Below are 26,706 nucleotides of genomic sequence, written 5' to 3'. Positions count from 1 at the left end.
CATATGATCATGATTGCATACACCATACCACCATTACCTACAGGCACTATTTTAATGGTGATCATCCTTGTTTTTACGGATGCTCACGTCATCACCCGAACTTAATTGCCATTACTTTGCTCACGGATTCTTTATTTACAATATCTTATTTTTTACAGTATTACTTGTTGATGTGTATATATATATATTTCTGAGAGGAATGTGTGTTTTATCTCTCCATCCATTTGGTTTAGGATTAAAATGTAGTATGTTTGCTTTTGAATTTTAGAAGCGTGTTTGTGTTCCAGGTGGTTTCTGAGTGTTAATTCTATTAGTATTGTTATTGTTATTATTATTATTAGGATTATTTTTTTTATTATTACTATTATCATTATTACTTTTATTATTTTTCTTATTATTATTACTATTATTATCATTATTATTATTACTAAGATTATTACTATCACTATCACTATTATTATTACTTTTATCATCATCATCATCATCATTAACAACATAATTATTATTAATATTATTGATCATTATCATGGTGGTTGATGGTGGTGATTCAATATTGTTGTTTTAGTCGCAGTAACAATTTTCCTTTGACGGACATAGCTGGGGTTGTTGATAGTAAGCAGAAATGCATTAAAATAATTTCAGATAGTTCTCAGATGTCTAGTCAGATCTTTGTGTGTGTGTGTGTGATTGTAATGGCATTTTTTAATTATTATTATTATTTATTTTTATATTATTATTATTATTTTTTTTTGTGATATTAGAGAAGGTGAAAAATGTACACTAGGTTTGCTTTTAATTTATTCCGTTTGAAATGGTATTCAGACTGTGTTATTCCAGCCAAGAACTGGTAACTTTGTCATGTTAGTGAACGAAAGGACCGGTGTATATTGATACTACAGTTTGTATTGGCTGTAACTTATGTGCATTTTAATAACTCACCATGTAATAAAGAATGGATCATTTTTTTCTTATTTTATTTCAAAGAAATTGGAGTGAATGTTATGGAAAAAATATAGAGCATATGATTCTTCTTTCTTTCTTTATTCTTTTAAGATGGAATGTTAGAGAAATTCCATTGAAACATGACATAAAGTGAAAAATAAATATTGATGATAAATGTAGTGTTAGTGAAATACACAGATTACTTGATTCATTATGTGTCTACTTGCTTTCTTCATTCATGACTTTCAACAGGACTTAAATGAAATTATATTAGTGGGAAAAGGATAGAAGTGATAGGTACCAAGAATTTCCAGTTGGATTTAATTAGAGAGAAGACCATGGAACATAGACAGAGGCAGTAATCCAGGTAAACGAGGTTACCTTGTTTTCTTCCTTCTCTTTACTAAGAATATCAACCAGAAGGGGGAAATATATATATATATATATTAAAACTACAACATAATCTTAAATAATTTATTTTACAAATTTACATGTATAAAAACTATTCTACAGTGTTTGTGACAAACATTCAAATAACCTATAGTATTTTATCATCATGTAAAATCACCACAGACAAATTTACACTCCCACAAGATGGACGATCCCAAAACTTGTGTTTCATCTTTTGATTTTCTCAAGTGAAACAATCAAGTATAATTATTTACTGTTAGAAGAATATGTAATTCTATCACAATTCGTCAGTCTTTCAAGACAGGTGATACACCTGATATGAGTAACATAAATTTAGTTAAGAGGTACTAACAAGTGGCAGTTAATATGTATGGTAAAAATCTATTTATGATTGTTATAATTATAAGTATGTTGCTACAATGATGATCCTTTGTTTATGAAAAAATAAAGATTGTATTGTTATGAATTGTAAGAAATGCCAAAAAAAAAAAAAAGGAAATTAAACTCAGAAATACACATTGCAACCACTTTTCCTACATATTCACACAAAAATGTGAATATCATTAAAGCTGCAGAAAAAGAAGGAAAATGAAATCACTACTTGAAGGCGCAGTAATTCTAAGAGTCCCTCCCAACACTGTGGGATTGGGACAAGGCACAGGTGCTCTTCAGAAGGCACAAGGATGCCAGTGTGATTTTCAGAGTCTGTAGTGACTGCTGAAGGTGCCAAAGTGCCACTGGTTCAATACGTATGCATAAGTTGTGACGGGTTGTGTTATTTGGCAGGAATATCTGGACGTTACATACACATCAGGTAGCAGCAGAGGAGCGGGCAGTCAGCAGAGAAATATGCCCTAGAGACTACACAACAGCAACTAATCTAAGGATGAAGATTGAATTAGCATGAATATGTGCTGACAAACCCACCCTCTTACTGCTGACCCATTACAGTATATATATAAAAAAAAAAAAATAGTGTTTGTACAAGAATAATTCTAAAGATTAAAAAAAAAACATCTAATGAGCAAATTTGAAATGCATTTTTACTGGTATAATCATAAACTAAAATGCCATTATATATATATACATACATACATAAACACATGCAGTGACTAGTTACACCAATTTAAAACATACATTCACTTTCCCATTCAAGAAGAATGCTATGTAGTATAGAAGACTGATTGTTTATGTGATGTCCTATGCATTTAGCATTTACATAACAGTATAAAATAATCTTTATAAATCTCTCTCAACTTTTGGACGGAACTACGAGCACTTGGTAATTTATTTCTGTGTACGTTATATAATAGATTTATGTATCTACCATTCATCTACTTTTCTGATTGTTACAAATTCCATCACAGTTAACAAGCTCAGCTCTTCTAATCAAAAGGTTCTTATCAAATACACTATTTAAAATGAAAGGAAATTCTCTTACAGTTTTAACCTTAACGCTGTTGATGGAAGTGATGTCAGAGCATTATCAAGGACCTACCTTATTTGTATTGATAAAAGGAACTTTTGATAAAACTGGAAGATGCAAATCACTTGTGTTTAGTCGAGTACAAAATACAGTATTCAAATATTCTCTTAAAAAAAAAAAACACCATAACAATATGTACAAAATACAGTAGAGCATAAATAGTTCTCTTTTAATCATATACCAGAGAGGACTGTCAGAGGTTGATCAGACCAAAATGACAGAAGCAATTATGATACATTAAACAAGATCAGATTTCAATATTGCATGCCATACGATATATATATATACACTCACAAAATCTTTCTTTCATTCATAATACCACTGAACAACTTTGTTCACAGATGAGTAATTACACAGATGGTGAAGACTGCATTAGAGTTGATTAGCGAATCCTGTTTCGTATGTTTCAGATAAAGGCATTGTTGCTGGGCAATAAATCATACTTTTGTAAATCTCATACAACCTAAAATATGTTTCGGGTATACAATTTTCTTTTTGTTTAATCTGCATTTATGTTTGTGACCTAAAAGTAGAAGGTTAGAAGATAAAAAGGAAATACTAAAGCATACAAGTAGTTATTTTATATCTGCTAAAAGCAATAATAAAACAACTTATATCATATCTGTAAATGGAATAATGCCAAAAAATCTGTGCCAAAAATAACTGAATCATGAACATTCTGAATAGAATGACAAAGATATGATAAAGGCTGAAGTTTTGAAATGATTGCTTTAGCATGGAGTACACAATTGTGATTTATACAGAGCAACAATATTCTGCCAATATTTTCATTTTTATTGCAAAACTGACTAGGTTATAGGGTACAGTCTTTGTAAATACAAAAAAAAAATAGGATGTTCTGATTACTGCACAGTGCAATACAATCCTCTCTCTTTTCTTTAACTATATGAACTATGCACTATTTTCCACGCATTCTGGTATCTGTGATTCCAGACATTGAGATCAAATCAGATATATACACTTTATGAATTCACTGGAAAATATTTGTATCTATTCTACTAACTGTGTAATTGCCACTTTGTTTTTCAGTAACCGTATAATAAATGACATATTTGGTAAATAATGAGTATATATACTCAAATTTCCCCTCAAGTTGATACAAGAATAAGACAAATGAAAATGGTACTATCCATTTTGTACTTATAAAAAAAAAACAAAAAAACAAAAAAACACATTCACACAGAAGTAACCAACGTAAGGCACCTCAAAAAAAAAAAAAATTCCATCTTTTTGTTTATCTTTCACATCAAAATGCTGCCTAAACAAGATTAAAGAGATCTATCTATCTTACATTGCCGTCTCGAGAGGCTGACTTTGCGACCGACCCTGAGAGAAGAAGTCGGGCGAGTCAACCGAAGCCGCGTTCGAACCCCGTCCCGAGAGAACGTCCGCCGACACGTAGTGAAACGGGGGCGCTTGGTCTCTCGGCAGAGTCGCGGCCAAGTGTGGGTCTTGTGTTTCTCTGGCTAAGTCCATCTCCTTCTTCATCTCGAGTGTGGAGTCTGTGGCGTTGCTGCTGGGACCTAGTTGTGGGTTTGAGCCGTGGAGCGACTCGTTTTTGAAACTCGAGGTTGTGCTGCGAGTGGGGAGAAAGAGGCGCTTGTGAGTCGTCTGTGGTGTGGTCGTCATGCGTTTTGCATGACGTGCGAAATGTTTTTTTTTTTTTGTTTTTTTTTTTTCTGATTATTCTCTGCTGTATAGAATTCCAAACCAATAGTTCAACAAGTTAATTACTAAACATATCGCCATTATATCTTGTTTCAGTGTAAACATCATCACAGTACATTACGGTTTCTTCAAATCACACAAAATCCCAATGAAAAAAAAAAACATGTACAGTGGACATTCATTATTTACAGTCATCCATTCAGACTTTGGGTCTCATTCACGCTGAATTACACAACACAGAGTACATAGTGGCTACAAACTACTAGTTTACAAATGATTGAAATATTGAACAAACAAACACACATCACAGGAAAACAAATACATGAAGCTAAACATGACTGAAACATGTTCATATCTATCAAATACATTTTCATCTCGTATTTAATTTGAATTTAAATCTTTCTTCTGAGTGATAAGAATATCAATAAAATATTGGATAAATATGCATGAGATGGATCTCAATCAAAGAAACTAAATTGTGCCTTCAAAACTACGGGTGCAAAATCCCAGTATATCACCAAAAGCAAACAGACATATTATCTCATAACAACAACATTTATTATGCATTCATCATAATAATAATTGTAGAATGAATTATAAACTGAAACAAACAGACATGCACTAAACATGATTACAAAGAACATAAACAATAGTCATCATTGTAAATGTACAAAATGTTCTATACATTCTATCTATTTGTTTCATACAGTCCATAGAAATTAGATTAAAAAAAAAACACCCAAAACATCTAAAACATCGTAACAAAGAACAAACTACACACCACAATCAAAGATGGAACACAAACCCAACATTTATAACCGAAATATTTAAGTTTACCCGTGCATAGACTTCGGTCGCACACCTGCATGTACATTGAAGTTACTGGGCCTGTTGGGACGGCTGAAGCAGACGGAAGATGGGTTTAGTATGTGATGTGCAGCGATTTGCAATCTAAGACTAAGCTAGATGTGCTGCAACCAAGTGCATTGAGTACTACTGGGTGAAGTTTAATTAAGGGTTAAGTTTACCTCGGGTGAAGTTTACCTTGCTGTGCGTGATGCAGACTGTATTGTATTGACTTGACTTAGATCTAATTATAGATATAATCCTTATTATGTAAAATACATGCACGGATAATTCCAATTCCTTATTTACAAAAAATGGATTAAAAAAAAATATATATATATACCACTAACATGCACATCCCTACCTTTGCGCATGCGTAATTCCCCACGCAGGAGGAGACAGGAGTGGCCTCTGCCTTATGGATTGAGGCTGATTGTTGGGAGGCAGGCGTGGGGCATGGCCATAAGTGGAAAAAGTAGGGGGGCCATAACTGAAAATGCAAATACAAAGGCTTCGTACGAGCAGAGGGAAGACATAACACTACGGAGGAATGATTACCTCCTGCGACAGCCTTGTAGGGAGGGAGGCGATGTCGAACCCAGAGACAACCGTGGTGTTAGCAATGCGGAGAAAGGGTTAAAGGCCGTCATACAGAAGGGAGGAAATGGGGAGTGGAAAACAGGCAGATAAAAAGAAAAAAATTAATAAGGAAAAAGCTAAGAGCACAAAAAATAATGAGAGAAGTTCACTTCTTTTTTTTCTCGCTTACCGAATTTCAAATAGCTTTGTACACATTTTATAGCATAATACCGTTTACTCTACTCTGAACATCTTTCTCTATTTCCAAGCATGCAACAATGACAACTTTGCCTTGCATGCTTTTCCTTTTTGCTGCATTCAACCCAAGTAGACGTTTCTTCATTACTGATAACAGATGAACAGTGCTACCGTTACTCTGACACTTGAAAAATTGTTTCCCAATTCTGCAGTGAAAAGGCAGAACGCATTAACTCCAAAAATGCGATTTTTATGAATTTGGTATCTGTGGAATCGTCATTTAAAGACGGTTTTTGATACAACCATCATGGTGTCTGAATGTCAATGAAGGTATGGTCAGTTTTGTATATCGATAACAATGATAGGAGTAAATATACATGCAGCCAAACCTTTAACATCGATTTTCACAAAACATGGATTTTGGAGTTAATGCGTTCTGCCTTTTTGCTGCAGAATTATAAATTCATACGCCAAAAAGAACAGGTTACCGGAAATACTAGGGGGAAAAATCTACCAGCAGTATTTCCAGACGCACTGATTCAAAATATAACGCTGGTGTAAATAACAGTAGCAGAAAGAAATCTACCGTTAAGATAACCGTCACTTTTCAGCATAAAAATGGAGGACAATTTTCAAGTTTCAAAGTATCAGAAGTACCCTCCAATCCATTGAAATGCCTTTATAGAGGGGATGCATTTACATAAATACAATATTTCTTTATTATTCAGTCTACGTATGTATCACTCGGTCTAAATATTCAAAAGGAATTAGCTTCGATTGGGTGTAATCAATGGCAGGCGGTATTCAGAAATGCTGATGTTGAATCCACATGTCTTGTTAACTATGAGTATATATATATATATATATATATATATATATATATATATATATATATATATATATATATATATCTTTTCTTTCATTTTGTTGTGCCAGTAGATAAAACAAACAAAAGTACTGGGTTTTCACATCTTTTCAAGTTTTCCAAATATATTCTTGAGCAAATAAAATGTATTATAAAAAAAAAAAAATAATAAATCTCCTTCGAATGATCATGCATTCCAAAAACATAAACAAAAACCCATGTTTTGATTTGAGAAATATAACGAAAGAAAACGAAGCCATGCCCTTGTGATTGATTGCAAATGGTGGCTTCCACATGCTTCGAGCGATCTTTGATGCATTTCATTCTGAATGTAACCTGCAGAACCCAAGACCATCTCACACGTATCACTTTACAGAGACAGCAACCAAATCTACAAAAAACACTTTAGACTTACTGCCTGAATGACAAGTGATTATTATTATTATTATTATTATTATTATTTTTTTTTTTTTTTTTTTTTTTTTTTTACAGCAATATCGAAAGGTGCTCTCTCGGTGTGCTCTTTCAATTCATTGTAAGTTTTCGAAGAGAGATCGATATTAGTTTTTTTTTTTTTAGTTTTTTAATGTTTTAAATGAAAGGAAATCAGTGGATTTTTTTTCTTTCTTTCTTTTTTTTTAAGTTAGTGTTAACTCTTGCTTTTCCAGATGAATTAATAAAAGCCAAGTAAAGAACATCGGAATAAGAAAATAGGCAAAAAAAATAAATACAAACAACTTACAAGAAAAGTTAATAACAAGCAACAAAATCCAAAAAATAATAGATACTGGCGGGAAATCACAACTAAAAAAAAACAACAAAACACACAATAACACATACCTGAAAACTCCGCATCCTGGTGCCAAACAGAGACAAAAAAAAAAAAAAAAAAAAAAAAAAAAAAATAGATCTACCGAACCGCAACAAGACCAAAAAACCTACCTATACCAAAAAATTACGACCTCGACTTACCTATCACAACAAAACGACACGAATATCATACCAAAAGTCAAAGAAAATGATAGAAAATGATAGAATAAAGGCCTTACAACAGACCCACCCTGGATTTGGACTTCAAGACAAAACCCCCGACACTACACCAGCCAGAAAGCCTACCTTGAAGAAGCAATATTATTATTGGATCCGTTCCACTGTTCGGAAGGAGCTTGAGATATAAAGGTGCTATTCTCTCGGGACGCAAAAGTGGAGTTGTCTCTGAATCCTTGGTTTTGGAAGGTCATATTAAAGCTCGGGTGAACCACGGCATTAACATTGGCATTCTCCAAGTTTGGGTCCCTGGCAAATCTGGAATAACGGTTACATTCCAAGAGAAGGGGCACCTCTATCTATGTTTTTGTTTTGTTTGTTTTGTTTGTTTGTTTTTGCGTGTGTGTGTGTGAGGAAAAAAAGTCGAGCAGCAAAGTCGGGGTGATTTTGTTGCTAAACTCTTTTTTTATTTCTTAAAGGTCTATTTTTTTTTTCTTCTTTATTTTTATTTGATTTATTTTTATTTTTTGTTTTTGTTTCTTAATTAAACTGGAAAAACAACTCTGAAACTCTTAAGAGCTGCTAAAAAAATAACGATCAATCATCTTAACATGGAAAAAAGAACGAGTAATTCATCGTGCATTCATGACTTCAATCTTTAAAAAAAAAAAAAAAAATCCTTTTAGTGCTGACAGCAACACACGCGGGAAACCACGGCCTACCTATTATCCAACTCTGAGGTGTACCTCGGGGGCGAGTGCGAGCCCTCTTCGTAAACGACAAAGCTCGGATCCTCGTCGACTGAGGAGTTGAAGTTGGACTTGGTGATGGAGTCAAAGGACCCGTGGATGCCATTAACTCGCGCCGCTCCGTCGTTGGAACTCGTACCCTTCATGGGCATCGCTCTCTGGGTGTCCTGGAATGTTCGAGGGTGTTAATGGTTGTTCAGAGGGTAGAGGGGATCGGCATTTAGCAGTGTATTGGCGCTAAGATGATTCATTCAGAATTTGGAAAATACTGTTTTTAACGGAACGATCTTTTATGAATAATGCCTTTCCAGTTAGAATCTGTTATCTTAAAAAAGAAAAAAAAATCGCATAGTTCCGCAAACAATGTCGATAAACTAAAACAATAAACTATAAACTAAAACAATAAACCAAAAACTAAAACACAGATGAAGACATCGCATCATCACCTGGATTATCCTCCTCCTCCCATTATCACTGAAGCCTCCGCTGGTAGTTGACATGGCGGATCTATTCGAGCGGATGGAGGCGCGTATAGAATTCCTTCGAATTATCCTTTCCTTGCGTCGCTGGCGGGACTTGCACACCCAGCAGGACACGCAGGCTGCCACCAGAATGAGACACCCGGCCGTGGCAGCAATGGCGGCCAGAGCCAGAGTGTCCGACGCCCAGGCGAACTTGTCGATCGTTTCATCAGGGTCTGCGGAAGGAAACAGGAAGTGAGATAAACAAAAAAAAAAGATAAAAGAAAGAAAGACAAACATATCAAAGATTCTCACTCACCAAAATCTAAAGAAGAGCAAAGAAGTCACGTACCAGATTCGCAAATAAAGGGGAGATTCAGACTGCAGTCAACGGAACGGACTTGTCTGTAAACAAAAGCCGCGCAGCCACTGACAACATCAAGATGCTGAACCCAAACCATGTCATACTCCCAAAGGTACTCCGGTTGCTGAGACAGGATCCAGTACTGTGGGAGAGAAGGTGTAAGAGTATATTAAATAAAAGCAAATGCATATTAATTAATCAGGCATATACATGTTCTAAAGCTCTGTTGGTTTTTAACACCTACTAAAAATAATGATGAAAATAAAAATAATTCAAATCCTTGCTTATTTTATATATCAAGAAACACAAAGACAACATACACACACACAAAAAAAAAAACATTTATTCCACTTAAATTCCATAATTATCCAGATCATAAACTACAATCCCACAATGAATATCCAATTACCTGTACTTCCCAATACCACTTCTGCAAGAAAGGCAGGGATGCGTTGTCCTTCTTACAGAACGCCTTCGCTTCCTCATAGGTAACCGGAGCGCCCACGTACAGATAGCAAGCGTCGCCCACTAAGGAGTAGCCGGGCTCGCATCCTTGTAGCAGAGTGTAGTTGTTCAGCTTCCATTGGCTGTTGTCAACGAAGGAAGGAAGGGGGGGGGGTTACCAGCGGTCAATAAGACAATAATAATAATGATAGCAATGCATAGTCCGTTCAGTAACAACGATAGTTTCCTTCTCGAGTAAAAAAAAAAAAAAAAAAAAAAAAATCTTCAATAGAAATCTAAAAACATTTTTTCTTTGATAACAGACTATAAACACTACCGTACCTATAGTCAACACTCAAAAGGGTTTCGTCATCCAGCTTATCGTGGATACGCCCTGACACGGCCACGGAGGTGTTGAAGCCCCACCAGTTGTTGCGAGCATCAATGGGCGTCTTCCAGACATCAGATCTGCAAGAGGCAATGTGCAGGTCTTGGTAAAACGAACAAAGGAATTAAATGAGAGAGAGAGAGAGAGAGAGTCTGTCTTACGGGCATTACGAAAACTTTAAGGGGAATTCACTAAGAGTACTATTATCGTTACGCATCACAGTGCTAAAAAAAAGTGGTGGAGGTTTAAGGGGGAAAAAAGATGATTGAATTTGTAAAACGATATCAAAATTCTAAGGAATAATCTAAGGGAATCTGATTTAACGTGATTCATATGCAACTAACATGTTTGTGCCACCGTCTCACATCAAAGGTGCAATAAGAATACAATTCAACATGCTTATGGTAGCCAATGCAAAACACAGAATTTGGAGATCTTCTGACAAACCTTCTTATATATTACACATTTCTTAATTCTATATGAATATCCAAATATCTTCAAGAACAAAGAAATATTCAGAACATAACTACAAGTTACAATATTCAATAAATGATACAAAATCAGTGTTACAAGGCAAACTACTCATTACTATTTGATTATTTGATTATTCTACTGTAAAGACAAAATATATTTTACGGTTGTTACCGCCACGGAAGAATCCTTTGTCAATACATCAAGCTACTGACCTCTCCTGACCCGATTCCATGTAGACATCCATTTCTGAACATTCTGTAGAGGAGTTGCAGCGTCTGCAATCCACAAGCAAGCATGCAGTAGGTGTGCTTAAGAATATGTACATGCAGTCATATAAGCTAAGAAATACAATGGTTTGGATTCAACCCATGCAATAGAGGAGGTCTTCCTGTTGTCTCGGACAATGAGGTGTTTCTGCAACTACTCGAATAACATCAGGTATGCAATGTACACATCCAAGTATATTTGTGCAACATCGTACCTGGTAACAACTTTTACATGTTTAACAAGTTAGGAAGATACAGTAGAAGAAGCAAAGCTCGAAGGTTAGTGTTTCAAACTACAGGTTCTCTGTTGCCACGAGAGTTAAGATAAGGGTAGAGTTGTTTTTTTTTCTTTTCTTCAGATCTATATAATGCTTTAACCCAGAGAGCAAATAACCGGGAGAGTCCTGTACTCTGTTGATTCTCATTATCGTGTGTAGCAAGTCCAAGACTTGTCCAAGACAGACTTGTCCAAGACAGACTTGTCCAAGACAGACTTGTCCAAGACTTGTCCAAGACAGACTTGTCCAAGACAGACTTGTCCAAGACAGACTTGTCAAAGACTTGTCCAAGACTTGTCCAAGACTTGTCCAAGACTTGTCAGAATATTACGATGATGTAAAAGCAAAGTGGAACCATGGTTGACACAGCACTAAATCCTTGCCTAGGAAACATCCATGTTAAAACCGGTATGAAAACTTTTTTTTTGTTTAAGCAAGAATTTACTGATGTGTCAACCATAATCTAATGCACATAAAACAATCATGAAAACAACGATATTCCTAGCACTGACATGTAAACTTTTCCTCTGTGTCCAAAATAAGTGCTGTGGTATATGAAACACGCACGCGAGCAAAACGGCTAAAAGCAATACGACTCCTGAAATAAGTGAATACCAAAAAAAAAAAACTCACAATATCAGTCAAAGGCTGCCTCATACCATACGAAAAAAAAGGGAAAAAATATAACCCCTGTCATGCAATATATCTTTTTTACTCCACCTGTCGTGACTTTGACCACCTTACCTACGGAGTCCAGACCTGTGCGTGGGTTGAGAGGGACACGTGCGTGGTGCGTAAAGGGTGTGATTAGACAGGGATTTAATCAGACAATTAACTACATATTTTTAAAAACTTTTCCCCAATAATAGCTGGAAAAAATATGACAAGACAACTAACTACCAAATGCATATTTTCTATTCATGATCATTTTTTTTCTCTAAAAAGTAAACGTAGAACACATATACTTAAAGCAACACATTTCTTAATGATATATAGGACATGATAAAAAAACAATCACAGTAGAAGGAACAGTGATAATAAAAGAATAAACCTATTCAAATTCCATTTTGAAGAAAACACATACCGTGAAACAAACATTTTATCTCAAAACCATGACCCTATTTCATTAAAAAAAAATACATATATATCTATCTTAAAGAGATATAGTTTTATTTCATGACCAAACCATACTTACACTGATTCATTTACAGCAACAACCTCGTAGGCGTTATCCAAATTGTAGAAAACATTCTCAACGAACTGCTGGCCTGCACTTCCAGCTATAACGGTACCCTGATAAGTGGGATCAACAGCCATGTTTCTGTGAAGGTAAATTGATGGTTTAAGTTCTAAGTTTATAAAGTGATTGACTGATGAGTTTGTTTTGCTCTGGAAGGGATAGCAATTAGGTATTTAAGGTTATTATGCATATGTCTTAAAACATATGTCTTCATAAGAGAATGAAGTAGAATCTAAAAGCTTTAACATTTTGCCATGCTGTATTAAATAATACGCAACAGTATTAATAATAATAGTAATAATAAAGAATTTCATGACAGTAAAAAGCCACTAAAATGGTATTTCTCCACCCAATCCAAAAGACTCACTTAGCCAGACTGTTATGTGAGGTGGTTTGGTACACAGGCAGGCGAACCTTCTGGAACCCATAGATATCGAGGATATGTCTTCCAAGGTTACTGTGGACGTAATTGTGGGTGAAGATGGAGACAACCTGGAAGAAATATAGAGTTAGAGTGTCGAATATAAGAGTTAGGAAGAGTGTCGGATAGTTACTGTGCTATGGACTAACTCCAGTCATTTTTTGCGGGAAATTAGGCAAAGTGGATGAAATGATGAATTATTGAATAAATGAATAAATCATCTAAAATGCAAGTAGACTGAAAGACACACAAACCTCCCATGATATCCTAACGTATATAAACACCCCATCCATCTTCATCAAGCAAAGCTTTCCCAACTCCACCATTATTCTCCACTACAAGTTCCTTATCCACAAGGCCCCACATTTCCACACGACCTCCACACATCCACACACACCCAAGCAAAGCTAAAACCCACCTGTGCCAAGGTAATAACATCATGGTAAGGACTGAACGACCAACTGAAGTCATTATAAGCAATCAGGGCGTGCTGGTAAGCCGAATGTTCTCGAGAAGCGACGTAGAGGGACGGCCAGTGTTGTGAAGCCTCGAACAAGTTGTTTGTGATGTTTGCTTGTAGTTTCGTGGCCGCGCCCATGGATCCAGCTAGGATGTAGGCACCGCCCGTATTGTTGCGTATCAAGTTATTCTGAAATAAGCCATGAGGATAATAGAATATGAGGATAATGATGATTGAGTATGAGGATAATAATAATAGAATATGAGGATAATGATGATTGAGTATGAGGATAATGATGATAGAATATGAGGATGATAATAATAGAATATGAGGATAATGATGATAGAATATGAGGATAATGATAGAGTATGAGGATAATGATGATAGAATATGAGGATGATAATAATAGAATATGAGGATAATGATGATAGAATATGAGGATAATGATAGAGTATGAGGATAATGATGATAGAATATGAGGATAATAATATAATATGAGGATAATAATAACAGAATATGAGGAAAATAGAGTCGATTTTCCTTCTGTTTATACTTCGATTCTCATTCTCTCCCTACAGGATGCGGTCATCAAAAACATTTCGACTATTCGTTACAGCGAACTCGCGAAACTCACCTTGATATAGACATCCTGCATATTCTGTAGATCAAGGTGAATGGCCGCTCTCGTAGTGGTGAAATTTCCATACAGTTGTTTACCATTGTTTTCTATACGACTGTAAGAGAAGCACAGCCAGGGATTCACCTCTCCGGCTGTCGCGGCAAAGACAGCTCCTTCGTTGTTGTTATAGTATTCGTTGTACGTCATGTTGTGCAGGATGTTGCGGTCTGTGGGCGGAAGGTTGAAGGTTGCGTTAGTTCGTCTTTTCTTCGGATGGATACGAAAAAAAAAACGGTTTATATAGTATTGGTGAGGGTGATGGTGATAATGGATACGAAAAATAAAACGGTTTATATAGGAATGGTGAGGATAGGGATGTGGATGATGGTGATAAAATTATATGAATGTTATCATTATGTTGATACAATAATGATAATGATGATATGTATAACAATAGTAATAACAACAATGATAATAAAAGCAACGTAATATAACTGCAATTCAAATAAACAACACAAGCAGGAGACGCAATCCCTTAATTAACTTATAACACAAAAAAACACATCATCCACAATAGTAAACAAACACAAAACCAACCCATCTAAATAAAGTACATACTGATTCCCAGATTCGAGATCGGGAGCGTCACGATTTCAGCCACGAAACCCAAATCGGCTGAAGCTCCAGTGGCGTGGAGTTCGACCGAGATGCTCGTCCCTTCCGTCTTGAAGAATTTCATCAGGTTGTTGCTGTTCATGTGGATCTCGGCGAAGACATCAGTCGTGTAGTTATATATGTCGCCGTCGTAGAGGGTGATTCTGTCTGGCATCATTGGGTCCATCGTTGAGTTGTAGGAGTTGTATTGGAGGAGTCTTTGGAGGGAGGGAAGGTTTGTTAGATTATACTGGACGAGAGAGAGTTTGTTGTTGTTGTTGTGTGTGTGTGTGTGTGTGATTTTATATTTAACATAACTGTTGACTGGAATATATTGGCTACCACACTGATGGACACACACACGCAAAGAAAAAGTCTAGCCATTACACTGGCTGCTTAATTGAAAAAAAAATAAATAAATATATATATACATACAAAATAGAATTCTCAAAGTACCACCCCCATAACTCAGAAAACTCACCCCTCATATAAAAAAAAAATCCCACTCATCACAACCACACACAAACACAACCACCCCATCCCACCAACTAACCTGAAGCCGAAATTCTTCACGTTGAACACGGACGAAAAGATCTTCACGCAGTCGACGGGTCTGTTATCGTACTTATAATACAACAGGATCCGTTCCTCGATCATCAGTTCCTTGGTGGAGTCACACATGTCCACCATCCCGAACATGTGGTAAGGAAGGCGCACTTTAGCTACGGGGTAAAAGGACGATTCTTCCGACTCGCGGGTTTCTCCGGTGAGGCCCAAGAGCGAGATCCCCACGCCCAGGTTATTTTCGAATCTGGGCGTGCGGGAGAGAGGAGAGGAGTTAGTTAGGTTTCTCATCAGGGGGGAGGGCGGGAGAGGGGTGGGGGTGGTGGGGGAGAGAGAGAGGAGTGAGTTAGCTTTCTCATTGTGGGGAGGGCGGGAGAGGGGGGGGGGGGCGAGAGAGAGGAGTTAGTTTTCTCATCAGGGGGGAGGGCGGGAGAGGGGTGGGGGTGGGGGCGAGAGAGAGGAGTTAGTTTTCTCATCAGAGGGGGGGGGGGAGGAGGGGGTTCTGTTGGGGTTTCTTAGTATTGGGGATTGGGATTAGACTTGGGGTCTAATCTTGGAAACGAGAGTTATTGCGTGGATTTCAACTGTTACTGTAGATTAATAAGATCCGTGTTTTTAGATTTATTCATTTATTTTGTTTATTTATTCATCTTAAGTCATTATCTAAGACTCTTTATCTAAGACATGGATTTCAACTGTTTAGATTAATAAGATCCGTGTTTTTTTTATTAATTTATTTATTTTGTTTATTTATTTACTTTAAGTCATTATCTAAGACTCCTACGACTCACTTGTTATAGAGCATTTCGAAGCCCTTAGTTGCCGAGACGATGGAGACGCCGTCGTGAGCAGAATTCCTGACCGTCACGCCCCGCAGCGAGGGCGTGTCGTGGAAGGACATGACAGCTGGAGACTTGTCGTTGTGTAGGATTCCTGCGCCGATGATATCCACCCATTCCAGAACAGAGGGGTTTATGGAGACCTCGGACTTGCCGTGGATGTAAGGATGAGTGTGGATGTTGCCTGGACTGTGTGTGTGGTGGAGTCTGTGGTAGACATCCATGTGCTCGAAATTCGGCACCGAGAATCTGAAGAGAAAAATACGACAGTGAAAAAATATATATATCAGGGAACAACCTACTATCCTATTTTGTTTATAGTATTTTCCTTATTATTTCCGGTAAAGAAATGTGATATTATTTTATCTTGGCCTTATTCTGTTTACCTGATTCCACCCCAGTATTCCTGATGGTCATTCTCCAGGTTTTGTTCCCCGCAGGACACGTAGACGAAGTCCCCATTCCACGCACACTCGTAGCTGTGGTCGTATATCTGGCCATTCATTCGAAGGGAACACTCGTCCAGCCTCGACTCAGAGCCTGAGAAAAAAAAGAGAGAAAAAAAAGTTACTGAACCAGCTGATTATTGCCCAATTACATGCATCCCATTTCCATTCAGCTATATTAAATTACTACATATCAATTATCAAAATCGTTTCTCACCATCACACTGGATTGGATCGGGCCAAGATCTGATGCGAATGAGAGCACTGGGGAACATTTCTGTCCGTTTGTTGCGGCTGTAGAAGATGTTGACTTTATTATAGCCCAGCTGATGGCACACCACTTGGGCATTTCGCTCGGTGAAGCGGTCGTCGCAGATGGGAACCCACTGCTTTGTGGTTCCATTAAAGATATCGAGGAATCCGTCCCTGTTGGAATAAGAAATATGAAATGTAAAAGATGATACATTATATTGTGAAATATAATAAGTATAGTAAGTGAAATATGAAGGATGACACATTATATTGTGGTTTTCATTAATCAGATGGAATATATTGGTGCTTGAGTAAAACTTTATTGCCTTACCGTCTTCCTTCACACTGCCCTTCCACGCACAGTCTTACAGCCTCTAGGGACGACCTCGTCTGCCGACCGACGCGGTAATGCGTGGCAGTGGACGTGTCGATGGGTCTCATGACGATGCGGTCGTCCCTTCTTCCGATAGCCTCCAGACGACCCAGAACGAGAATGCCAACACTGGGGAAGAATTCGAGCGTCGCCCCGGGCTCGATCACCAGGGTCGCTCCGGGCATCACCGTCAGATCCGATTTCACGACGTAGGGCTCCGAGCGTCTTGGCAGCCTCAGGTCTTGCAAGAGACGTCCCCCTAGGGCGTTCATGTCCATCACGTTCCTGTCGGTTCCCGCGCCTCCCACGGACGACACGGGCGCAGAGAGACTGTCCTCGATGAGGTACGGCAGGTAGTCCGCCAGCGCGAAGTTGTTCCAGTCGTCGAAGTCGAAGATCCTCTCCCGAATCACGTCCGGGTCTCGCGAGCCCCACCAGTTGGCCTCCACGTTGAGGTAGTTGTCGATTCGGCTCGTGTAAAGGCCAGCCAGTAGCTCGTAGTCCATCTCGTTGGAGCCGAACTGATTGTGAGTGATGTTGATCTTCTGCAGCCCCCGGACGGCTATGGTGTAGCTGGCCGGCTGATATGCGCGCGACGCACTGCTCCTCAGCTGGGTCATGTGTCTGTTCCCCTGCACTCTGTTGTACTCGAAATAGGCACTCACGACGCCGAGAATGCCGCTCTGGCTGTCCGTGTCGAACTCCACCACGTAAGAGCCGATGTTGGACATGATCTCGTTGTCGTGAATGAAGAGCTCCTTCTCCATGCCCTTCAGGGACATCACTCCCCTGTGGCAGGTGTTCTGCTCGAACTTCGAGTAGGTCACGTTGATGCGAGCGAAGTGGCCGTCGACCTGGAAGCCGAACTGCGCGTTGTTCAAGAAGGTCGACGCGTTGACGTAGACCGTGTGAGTGAAGTTCTCGCTGTACTGCCACACGTAGGGCAGCACGAGGTTGACGCCGCCGCCGCCGTTGTTCTGCATCACGACGCCCTCCAGGATCCAGTTGAAGAGGTTGTTGGATTCGCGGACGTCCCTGGGGAGAGGAAGGCAAAGGTTTCCCAATCCGTCTGAGCGAATATATCCGTTTTGGCCATGCATTTTTGAAAGTAATATTATTTTCATAATCAAATCTTCTAGACAATCATTTATTGTTGTTTTTCATAATGGGTTAGATAAAAAAAAATCTACAACACACACACACTCACACAAATAAATACATATCTAAACAAACAAATCATCAAACAAATAAACGCACAAATTCCTCCTTACCAGCTGTACTGATCAATGCCCCTTCCATTCCCTGATATCGTAGTGCTATTAAACATGAAAGTGATTTCCCCAATGTCGTCATTGTCCATCCTCGCTCTGAAGGGGGACAGGGCGTAAACAGCTTGGTTCTTATTGTTGACGATCTGGGAATTCATGACCAAAATACTCTCGTTTGCACAGCGGAGGAGATGGTCTTCGTCATCAGTCAAATACCTATAAAAGAAAGAAAGAAAGAAAGAAAGAAAGAAAAAAAAAAGAAAAAAAAAGTCAGGCCATTCTGAATAAAATAATCATATCTATTCCAATAAAAACTCAGATTCTAGATATTATTTTTTCTCACAACTGGGAAATACACCCATCGTTGATGAATACACACGCCAAGAATGACTCGCATAACTGCAAGGAATACCTGTTATAATGCAGCGTCGATATGCCGATATCATTGTCGCGTATCTCGGAGTCTTCAATGTATACCATCGGCCACTTTGAGCGGAAGTTGCGAAGGTCTCCTGCCTGAGCGATGTCTTTGCCTGGAAGATTAAAAGTAATTAGAAGTGGAGTGAATTATCATCAAAGTGAATCATTATTGAAGTAGAAGTGAATGATGGAATAATATTATGAGTAATATGACTAAAAGGGGGAGATAGGTTATGTCAGTTGGGAATGTGATTTGGAGAGAGAGTGAGAGGGAGATGAAGAGGGAGAGGGAGGGGGAGGGGGAGGGGGAGGGAGGGGGGGAGAGGGAGAGAGAGAGAGAGAGAGAGAGAGAGAGAGAGAGAGAGAGAGAGAGAGAGAGAGAGAGAGAGAGAGAGAGAGAGAGAGAGAGAGAGAGAGAGAGAGAGAGAAGAGAGAGAAGAGAAAGAGAAAGAAAGAGAAGAGAGAGAGAGAGAGAGAGAGAGAGAGAGAGAGAGAGAGAGAGAGAGAGAGAGAGAGAGAGAGAGAGAGAGAGAGAGAAAGAAAGAGAGAGAGAGAGAAATCAAGAAAGAAAGACACAACCAGAGACAAAAGTAAAGACACACAGACACAGAAAAAAGCCACGAACACAACCAGAGAAAGACAAAAGCCAAGAAAAGGGGCGACCAAACCAAACAGGACGCGCCCTCCCCAAATACTTACGGTCAACGGCAGTCAACATGATGATGACATCCCCAAGAGCGAAAGGGCCCGACTCGTATTGCAGAGTAATTGCATAACTCCCGGAAGTCGTCGGGAAGGCCACCAGGTCCCCCCGGACGTCCCAACGTGCAATATCCTGCAAGAAGGAGGTCAGCGGTCATCGATTAAGTTCACAATGCTTACGTCGGTAAGTATGGTTGAATAACGTTTACGTAAATATATCATAAATACAAACACACTAACGAGTACACAGAAATATAATAAAACATAGCAACAGTAATAAAAAAAAAACATATTCAAAACTGAATTTCCTTCTAATTGTGCCTCTGTAATTACATATTCACGATAAAAAAAATATGAATTCTAGATACATATCAACATACAAGGAGATCGTCCGACTTACCTCACTCTCAATGATTTCCTGATAGTCGTAAATCACAATTTGTTCCGTGCTTTCGGGTACGATGGGGTTGAGAACTTGGATTCCGATTACGTTGGAATGTTGCGTCTGGGAATGAAGAGGAATTGTCGTTTTTTTATATATATGTAAATGGTCTATATATGTGAAAAGAAGAAACGTCACGCGGAGGAAAAGAGGAACTCAAAAACACGAACGTTATCGAACCTACCGAGGTATGAAAAGAAAAACAAAGGAAGAACATAATCCGAAAGTGACAGGAAGAAGACCTACCGAGACATGAAAAGAGACAAAACAAACAAAAAGAAGAAGAAGAAGAAAAACAAACGAAGAACATAATCCGAAAGTCACACGAAGACGACCTACCGAGATGTGGATGGTCACCGCCGCATTTCTCTGCCGAAGCTCCTGCGTGATCAACACCTTCGGGTTGTTACTCGTCAGCACAATCGGCGAAGGATTATCTGCAAGCAACGGTCAATAAGATCAATGAGGCCTTTGCGTATGTGATATTGAGATGGGATTATGAATGAAATACTTATATGGGCATTATGAAAACGTAATCTAGAATAGATTAGACAGAAACTGATGCTTCTACAGCTATTAATAACAAAATTATATTTAATATTTCGTGCATAATCATAAAGTTTAAAAACATAACAAAACCCTTAATGAAAACAAAAAATAACACCCTTATTAATAAGAGCAACATAAAACAAAACTAAATCTCAAAAATCAACATAATGACCCCATAAAAAAAATTGTTTTGATTCTTAATAAAATAATAAAATTTTCAAAAAATACCTGGAATCTTGATATAATTCTCTTCCTTCAATTTCATCCATCCGGTCAATTCCCTCTGCTCGATTCGGGTCAAGAAAGGGTTAAAATGAAGGCCGGAACCTGAGTTCTCTTTTAAGAAAGATCCTGTAAAGATAAGATAATATTTTAGAGTTATTATGTCATGTGATAAATGTTGATTTTTTTTTTTTTTGCAATCTTCATTCTTCGTAAGTCGAAAATTCATTGACATGATGTAAAAAAGTTTAATCTTAAGAGATAGATAGATAAAGAGATAGAGAGAGGAGAATGAAAGAGAAAGAAAAAGAGAAAGAAAAAGAGAGAAAGAGAAAGAAAGAGAGAGAGAGAGAGAGAGAGAGAGAGAGAGAGAGAGAGAGAGAGAGAGAGAGAGAGAGAGAGAGAAGAGAGAGAGAGAGAGAGAGAGAGAGAGAGAGAGAGAGAGAGAGAGAGAGAGAGAGAGAGAGAGAGAGAAGAGAGAAGAGAGAGAGAGAGAGAGAGAGAGAGAGAGAGAGAGAGAGAAGAGAAGAAGAAGAAGAAGGAGAGAGAGAGGGGAGAAAATAGGGAGAGAAGAAAGATAGAAGAGAAAGAGAGAGAGAGAGAGAGAGAGAGAGAAGAGAGAGAGAGCAGAGAGAGAGAGAGAGAAGTGAGAGAAGAGAGAGAGAGAAGAAGAAGAGAGAGCGAGAGATAGATAGAGAGAGAGAGAGAGGAGAATGAAAGAGAAAGAAAAATAGAAAGAAAAAGAGAAAGAAAAAGAGAGAAAGAGAAAGAGAAGAAGAGAGAGAGAGAGAGAGAGAGAGAGAGAGAGAGAGAGAGAGAGAGAGAGAGAGAGAGAGAGAGAGAGAGAGAGGAGAAAGAGAATGAAACACAAACACACGAATAAAAGAGAAAGAGAGAAAAATAAACGAAGCCCCCCACCCCCCACCCCGCCACCCCCCAATCCAAACAACAACCGCCTCAAGGCAATCCACAAACCCACCCGTAATGTTGACCCCCAGCTGCCTGATGCTGAGGCCATGGCGCTTGTTCCTCGCGAAGGTGCATCCTTTGAACACTCGAGCTTCCGGGTTGGCGATGGCATACTGGTTGCTGTAGATGATGCCGATGCCGTCCTGGGAATTGTCTCGAACCTCGATCTCCTGGATGACGTGGTGGTGGAAGTCGATTTGCAGGGCTTGGGGCGAAGGAAGGTGGGTGGGGTTTTGGTGTTAGTTCGGGCTGTGATTTTTTTATTTTTTTATTAAGATTGTAAGGGATTTGTTTTCAATTTGGATTTTTTAAAAATCTGTTTTGGATATGTTTTTGATGAAGTTTTTGAAGGGTGGGAGAAATTTTTGATTTGAAACTTTTAATTTTTTTTTCTAACCTTTAATTGTTGTGAAGATCTTTGAAGTCAGTATGAAATTTTAACGGCTCTATTTTTTTTTAATCAACTTTCAAATCCGTATGACAAACTGAATGACATGATACCGAGTGACGTAACAAACATTACCTTTATCAATAACCTATAATCCTTTCAAATAAAATAAAAAAACAAGTAAAAAAACTGATAATAAAAACCTCTTCAACAGACAGACAGAATAAAACCAACCTCCCCTCCCCCCCTCCCGCCCTCCCCACACCCCTCCCCCCTTCCCCCCCAATCACCCAGAATACCCAAATTCCTCACCAGGCTTGAAGGAGCGCGTGGTGTAATCCAAGAGCCCGGCTTTCTCGATGACCACGCCCTTCATGTGGCTCTCATGCGCCGTCATGCCCAGCCGGATGCCCGACCAGGATGCCGGGTAGCAGCGGATGCCCACGTCCTCCGCATGCGAGCACGAGTTCTCCAGTTCCCAGAGTTGGTCGCTCTTGCACTTGGTCAGGTCGGTGTCGAACTCGTCGCACTGGACGTTGCTGTGGGTGGGCGAAGGGCGAGGGGCGAGGGTTAGTGGGCGTGTTGGGGAATCTAGGGCTTTTAAGTGCGTGTTAGGGGGTCTAGTGGTGTTTTTTATCCTCGGTATTGTGTCAATTCTGAATCGGGAATGGATTCGCCATGCACTGGATTTCTTCAAACGAGTTGCCAATATTACTACGATTCTCACTCTATCAGCGAACTGCGTCGATTCACACACACACACACACACACACACACACACACACACACACACACACACACACACACACACACACACATACAAAAAAAAAAAAAAAAAAAGACACACACACACACACAAAACAAAAAAAAAAAAAAAAAAAAAAAAAAAAAAAAAAAAAAAAAAAAAAAAAAAGATCGAAATAGGACTGGCGTTCCTCACCTGAGCAGAATCCTGGCATCCTGTCCCTCGGGCGGCATGGCACCATACTCGATGAACCAGTCCTCGGGGTTCAAGACGTAGCCCATCTGCTGACACGCCACGGCCGCCATCTCCTCCTTCCAGCCGTGATTACACACCGTGCCCCATTCCGTGCCGATGTATACCTGAGGACGAAGTGATCGAATCGCGTCAATTGATTACATCTTTTGCGTTGTGAAGTTATTATATTTATACTTTGTATTGTGATGTATGCCTGGCTGGTGGTGTCTCGGCTTGTGATTATCGTTACATTGATTCTATCGTAGGTATTTAATCGTATGCGTGTTCTTAATTATGCGTCAATTACATCTCTTGCGTTGTGAATTTATTATATTTATATCTTTTACTGCGATGTATGCCTGGCTATTGGTGTCTCGGTTTGTGATTATCGTTACGTTAATTCTATCGTAGGTATTTAATCGTATGCGTGTTCTTAATTATGCTATGAGTTCTTGAGCTTGTTTGAGTGATTACGAAAATAATTGGGTGTTAAAAAAGTCTGCTTTATGTTCGGAATGCGGTGGTTGGGTACTGATGTTATTGATTAGTTTAAATACTGTGTTTAAAAGGAGCATTGTGTTCATTTATGAGCGGTATAAATTGTTACCTCTTAGTTTTGAGTAATTACAAGATTTTCGCAGACTTAATAATTACCTAAGTACCAAATTTGATTTATTTTAATCATATAAATAAGAATGTAACAATCTCTACTCTAAGCCAATCCACCAATCTATCGACCCGAACCCTTCCTTCCTTCCTTCCTTCCCTCCTTCCCTTCCTTCCTTCCTTCCTTCCTTCCTCCCTCCCTCCTTCCCTCCTTCCTTCCTCCCTCCCTCCCTTCCTCCCTCCCCCCGGCGCTTACCATGAGTCGTCCCTCCATCTCGTCCGTCCCGCCGACCAGCTTGACGGGCACGGCGGGCCCCTCCGTGAAGTTGGCCGCCATGGCGTCGGCGGTCGCGTTCAGAGCCTCCGTGCTGTTGAGCGCCTGCAGATCGTCGTCCTTCATCAAGAGCGCCCTCGCGGCCTCCTGCTCCTTCGCCGTCGTGCCCTTGAGCGTGAAGCGGACGGCCTCCGCGCCGGAGCCCTCGGTCCTCAGGAGGCCGGCCACCATCATGCCCATGCCCTCCGCGAACTCCAGCGTCGACCCGAAGGCGATGGTGAGCGTGCCCGTGTCGTGGACGTAGATGTCGCGCGTGACGGTGTAGACGCCGTCGTGGAGCGTGATCTCGCCGTTGACTTCGCCGCCGATGATGCGTGGGTCGATCGGGTCGAAGAATTCCGGCTCGCTCATCTGGCCCGGCTCCGTGACGGGCGTGTCCACGTTGGTGCTGCTCAGGAGGAACGGGTGGAAGAGCACGAGCGCCAGGTTGTAGCGGTCGCGCCGGTCCAACACGCGCTCGAAGATGTCCGTCTCGCGCTTGCTGCCCAGCCAGTTGTAGGTGGCGTTGATGGGCGTGCTCTGGTCCGGGGTGTGCGAGCTGATCTCGTACGGCGACCCGGGGTTGTCTATCAGGTTCCGGTACAGGACGACGTTCGACGACCCCACGCACACGACGCCGGCGGACCGACTTCGAGACTGGATGTTGCTGTACAGTTCTCGGACGGTGTTGTCCTTGATGGCGTTCCTCTGGACGAGGAGGCTCTGGTCGAGGCCTTGCAGAGTCAGGCCCAGTCGCAGCACAAACCAGCCCGTGTTGTACTTGATGTTGTTCCTCCGGATCAAGCCCGTGAAAGGCAGCAGCATCAGCTCGACCTTGTCCTCGTTGTAGATCATCAGAGTTCCGCGGTCGTTCTCGTTTATTTCGTTGTACTCGATCGTCAGGTTCATGTTGACGGCCGGAGAAATCTTGACGGCCAGGCGATGGTTCTTGTTGAAGAGGTTCTGGCCGATCTGGACGGTGCGGAGTCCCCCGCCCTTCAGCCAGCAGGACTCGATCTCCAGCGCCGCCTCCTGCCCCTCCGAGAAGTGATTCCCGCTGATGTTGACGAAGGCCTCCCTGCAGAAGTTGCCGACCCTGACGCCCACGCCGAGGTTGCCCTCGATGGCCGAGTACGCCACGCCCGTCTCCTGGCGGATCTTCGTGTCCAGGCCGCTCTCGTTGAACCAGACGGCGAAGCCCCGCAGCTCGTTGTCGGCGATGCGGCTCCACGACACGTTCTGCAGGCCGCCCTCGTACGTGATGTTGACGCCGTCGCCCACGTTCCGATCGACGGTCGAGTAAGTCACGTTGACGTCCCCGGCGCCTCCGCGGACGTTCAGGCCCGAGCCGAAGAAGTTGCGGGTGAGATTCGAGTGGTGCACGTGCACCAGGCTGCGCATGTTCTCCACGGCGACCCCGTGGCCGCTGTTGTTGGCGACGAGCGAGTTCTGGAGGCTCAGGTCGAAGATCTTATCTGCAAAGGAACACGGGGATTTAGGGGCCACAACAACAATGATAATCCAACAAAATCAGATAAATAACCTTTTATCAACTTAAAAAAAAACCCTCTAAAGTAGGAAAGAGGAAAACAGTACATACATTTACTAGCGACAACCTCCATGAACACGACACTCTGCTTCATCCTCTTAGCGGACACTTTGATGAAGAGTCTGTTGCCTCGAGACACCACGGACGGCGGGTACGTGTCGTTCCTGATCTCGAACTTGGTCAGGAGGTCGCCCCATTCATCACGGTCCCTGCAGAAGTTTAGACGATGGTTGGCCTTCAAGTTCTGGACATTTTTTGTTCGATTTTGAGCGGAATATGTTTGCTCTAACACGTAACAGTAGTTTTAGATGTTATTATGATTATTAAAAGATATATTTTTCTTCTCATCTCGGCCTACCTGACTTCGACTGTGCCTGCTGCGTCCTCGTCTGTCTGCATGTACGTGAAGTGGACCGAGAAGACGAAGTCGGTCTTGGAGATGTAAAATTTCTGAAAGAAAAATACACAAAATGATATAAAATTGATATAAAGCTGCAAAAAATCGAAGATTACGATCTATTATTCACCCGAGAGATCCGAATCATTATCCATTTCACATCCAAAAAACAAAATTATCAAAATTAAAAAGAGAGAGATAAAGATAGATAGATAGATAGATAGAGAGAGAGAGAGAGAGAGAGAGAGAGAGAGAGAGAGAGAGAAAGAGAAAGAGAGAGAAAGACACCTACCTCACACCCCAAAAAAAACTCCAAATCATCAACCACCCCTCCTAGTACTCCCCACCCCACATCCCCCCACCCCCATCCCAACCCCCAAACACCCCACCCCAAACACCGCCACAACACTCACCCTGTTACACGAGAGATCGTTGAGCGAGAACCTGTCCTGGTTATAGACCGTGACGATGGGGTAAGCCTGGTTGGGGTTCGACGCCCCCGAGCAGAAGTCCTGGAAGGTGTCGGAGGCGGAACGGTCTGGCTCCCGGTGGTGGAAGTTGTACTTGATCCCGTCGCCGCGGTTCTCCGAGACCACCGTGTTGTCGT

General features: G+C 40.5%; 2 protein-coding genes across 2 annotated transcripts in view; one reads left to right on the top strand and one right to left on the bottom strand.

Annotated features, from left to right (window-relative positions):
• Positions 1-3,499, top strand: part of Tango11 (transport and golgi organization 11) — an 18,255-nt gene extending 14,756 nt beyond the window's left edge. Inside the window, exon 9 of the mRNA XM_043007307.2 lies at positions 2,140-3,499. The gene's annotated coding sequence lies outside the window, so the exon portion shown is untranslated. The remainder of the gene's footprint in view (positions 1-2,139) is intronic.
• bark (C-type lectin domain-containing protein bark beetle) overlaps positions 1,411-26,706 on the bottom strand; it is a 26,422-nt gene continuing 1,126 nt past the window's right edge. Inside the window, exons 3-35 of the mRNA XM_086544266.1 lie at positions 26,513-26,706; positions 26,061-26,152; positions 25,754-25,911; positions 24,097-25,628; positions 23,196-23,359; positions 22,568-22,794; positions 21,878-22,072; positions 20,905-21,027; positions 20,467-20,564; positions 20,086-20,190; positions 19,683-19,818; positions 18,976-19,096; positions 18,567-18,779; positions 17,254-18,330; positions 16,888-17,096; positions 16,611-16,764; positions 16,177-16,473; positions 15,375-15,632; positions 14,786-15,039; positions 14,183-14,394; positions 13,507-13,776; positions 13,035-13,159; positions 12,623-12,748; positions 11,096-11,158; positions 10,364-10,489; positions 9,987-10,164; positions 9,566-9,719; positions 9,199-9,449; positions 8,726-8,919; positions 8,133-8,321; positions 5,739-5,864; positions 5,366-5,428; positions 1,411-4,436 (exon numbers count right to left, since the gene is read on the bottom strand). The exon at positions 26,513-26,706 is cut by the window's right edge and continues 45 nt beyond it. Coding sequence (XP_086400392.1) covers positions 4,148-4,436; positions 5,366-5,428; positions 5,739-5,864; positions 8,133-8,321; positions 8,726-8,919; positions 9,199-9,449; positions 9,566-9,719; positions 9,987-10,164; positions 10,364-10,489; positions 11,096-11,158; positions 12,623-12,748; positions 13,035-13,159; positions 13,507-13,776; positions 14,183-14,394; positions 14,786-15,039; positions 15,375-15,632; positions 16,177-16,473; positions 16,611-16,764; positions 16,888-17,096; positions 17,254-18,330; positions 18,567-18,779; positions 18,976-19,096; positions 19,683-19,818; positions 20,086-20,190; positions 20,467-20,564; positions 20,905-21,027; positions 21,878-22,072; positions 22,568-22,794; positions 23,196-23,359; positions 24,097-25,628; positions 25,754-25,911; positions 26,061-26,152; positions 26,513-26,706 — 7,973 coding nt within the window. The 3' untranslated portion in view covers positions 1,411-4,147. The remainder of the gene's footprint in view (positions 4,437-5,365; positions 5,429-5,738; positions 5,865-8,132; positions 8,322-8,725; positions 8,920-9,198; positions 9,450-9,565; positions 9,720-9,986; positions 10,165-10,363; positions 10,490-11,095; positions 11,159-12,622; positions 12,749-13,034; positions 13,160-13,506; positions 13,777-14,182; positions 14,395-14,785; positions 15,040-15,374; positions 15,633-16,176; positions 16,474-16,610; positions 16,765-16,887; positions 17,097-17,253; positions 18,331-18,566; positions 18,780-18,975; positions 19,097-19,682; positions 19,819-20,085; positions 20,191-20,466; positions 20,565-20,904; positions 21,028-21,877; positions 22,073-22,567; positions 22,795-23,195; positions 23,360-24,096; positions 25,629-25,753; positions 25,912-26,060; positions 26,153-26,512) is intronic.

Source organism: Penaeus japonicus, unplaced genomic scaffold, assembly GCF_977035675.1.
Source record: "Penaeus japonicus unplaced genomic scaffold, GWHDUDI00000001_assembly GWHDUDI00000015, whole genome shotgun sequence".
NCBI lineage: Eukaryota > Metazoa > Arthropoda > Malacostraca > Decapoda > Penaeidae > Penaeus > Penaeus japonicus.
Note: the sequence above shows the minus strand (reverse complement) of the source record. Positions and strands in the feature narration are given on the sequence as shown.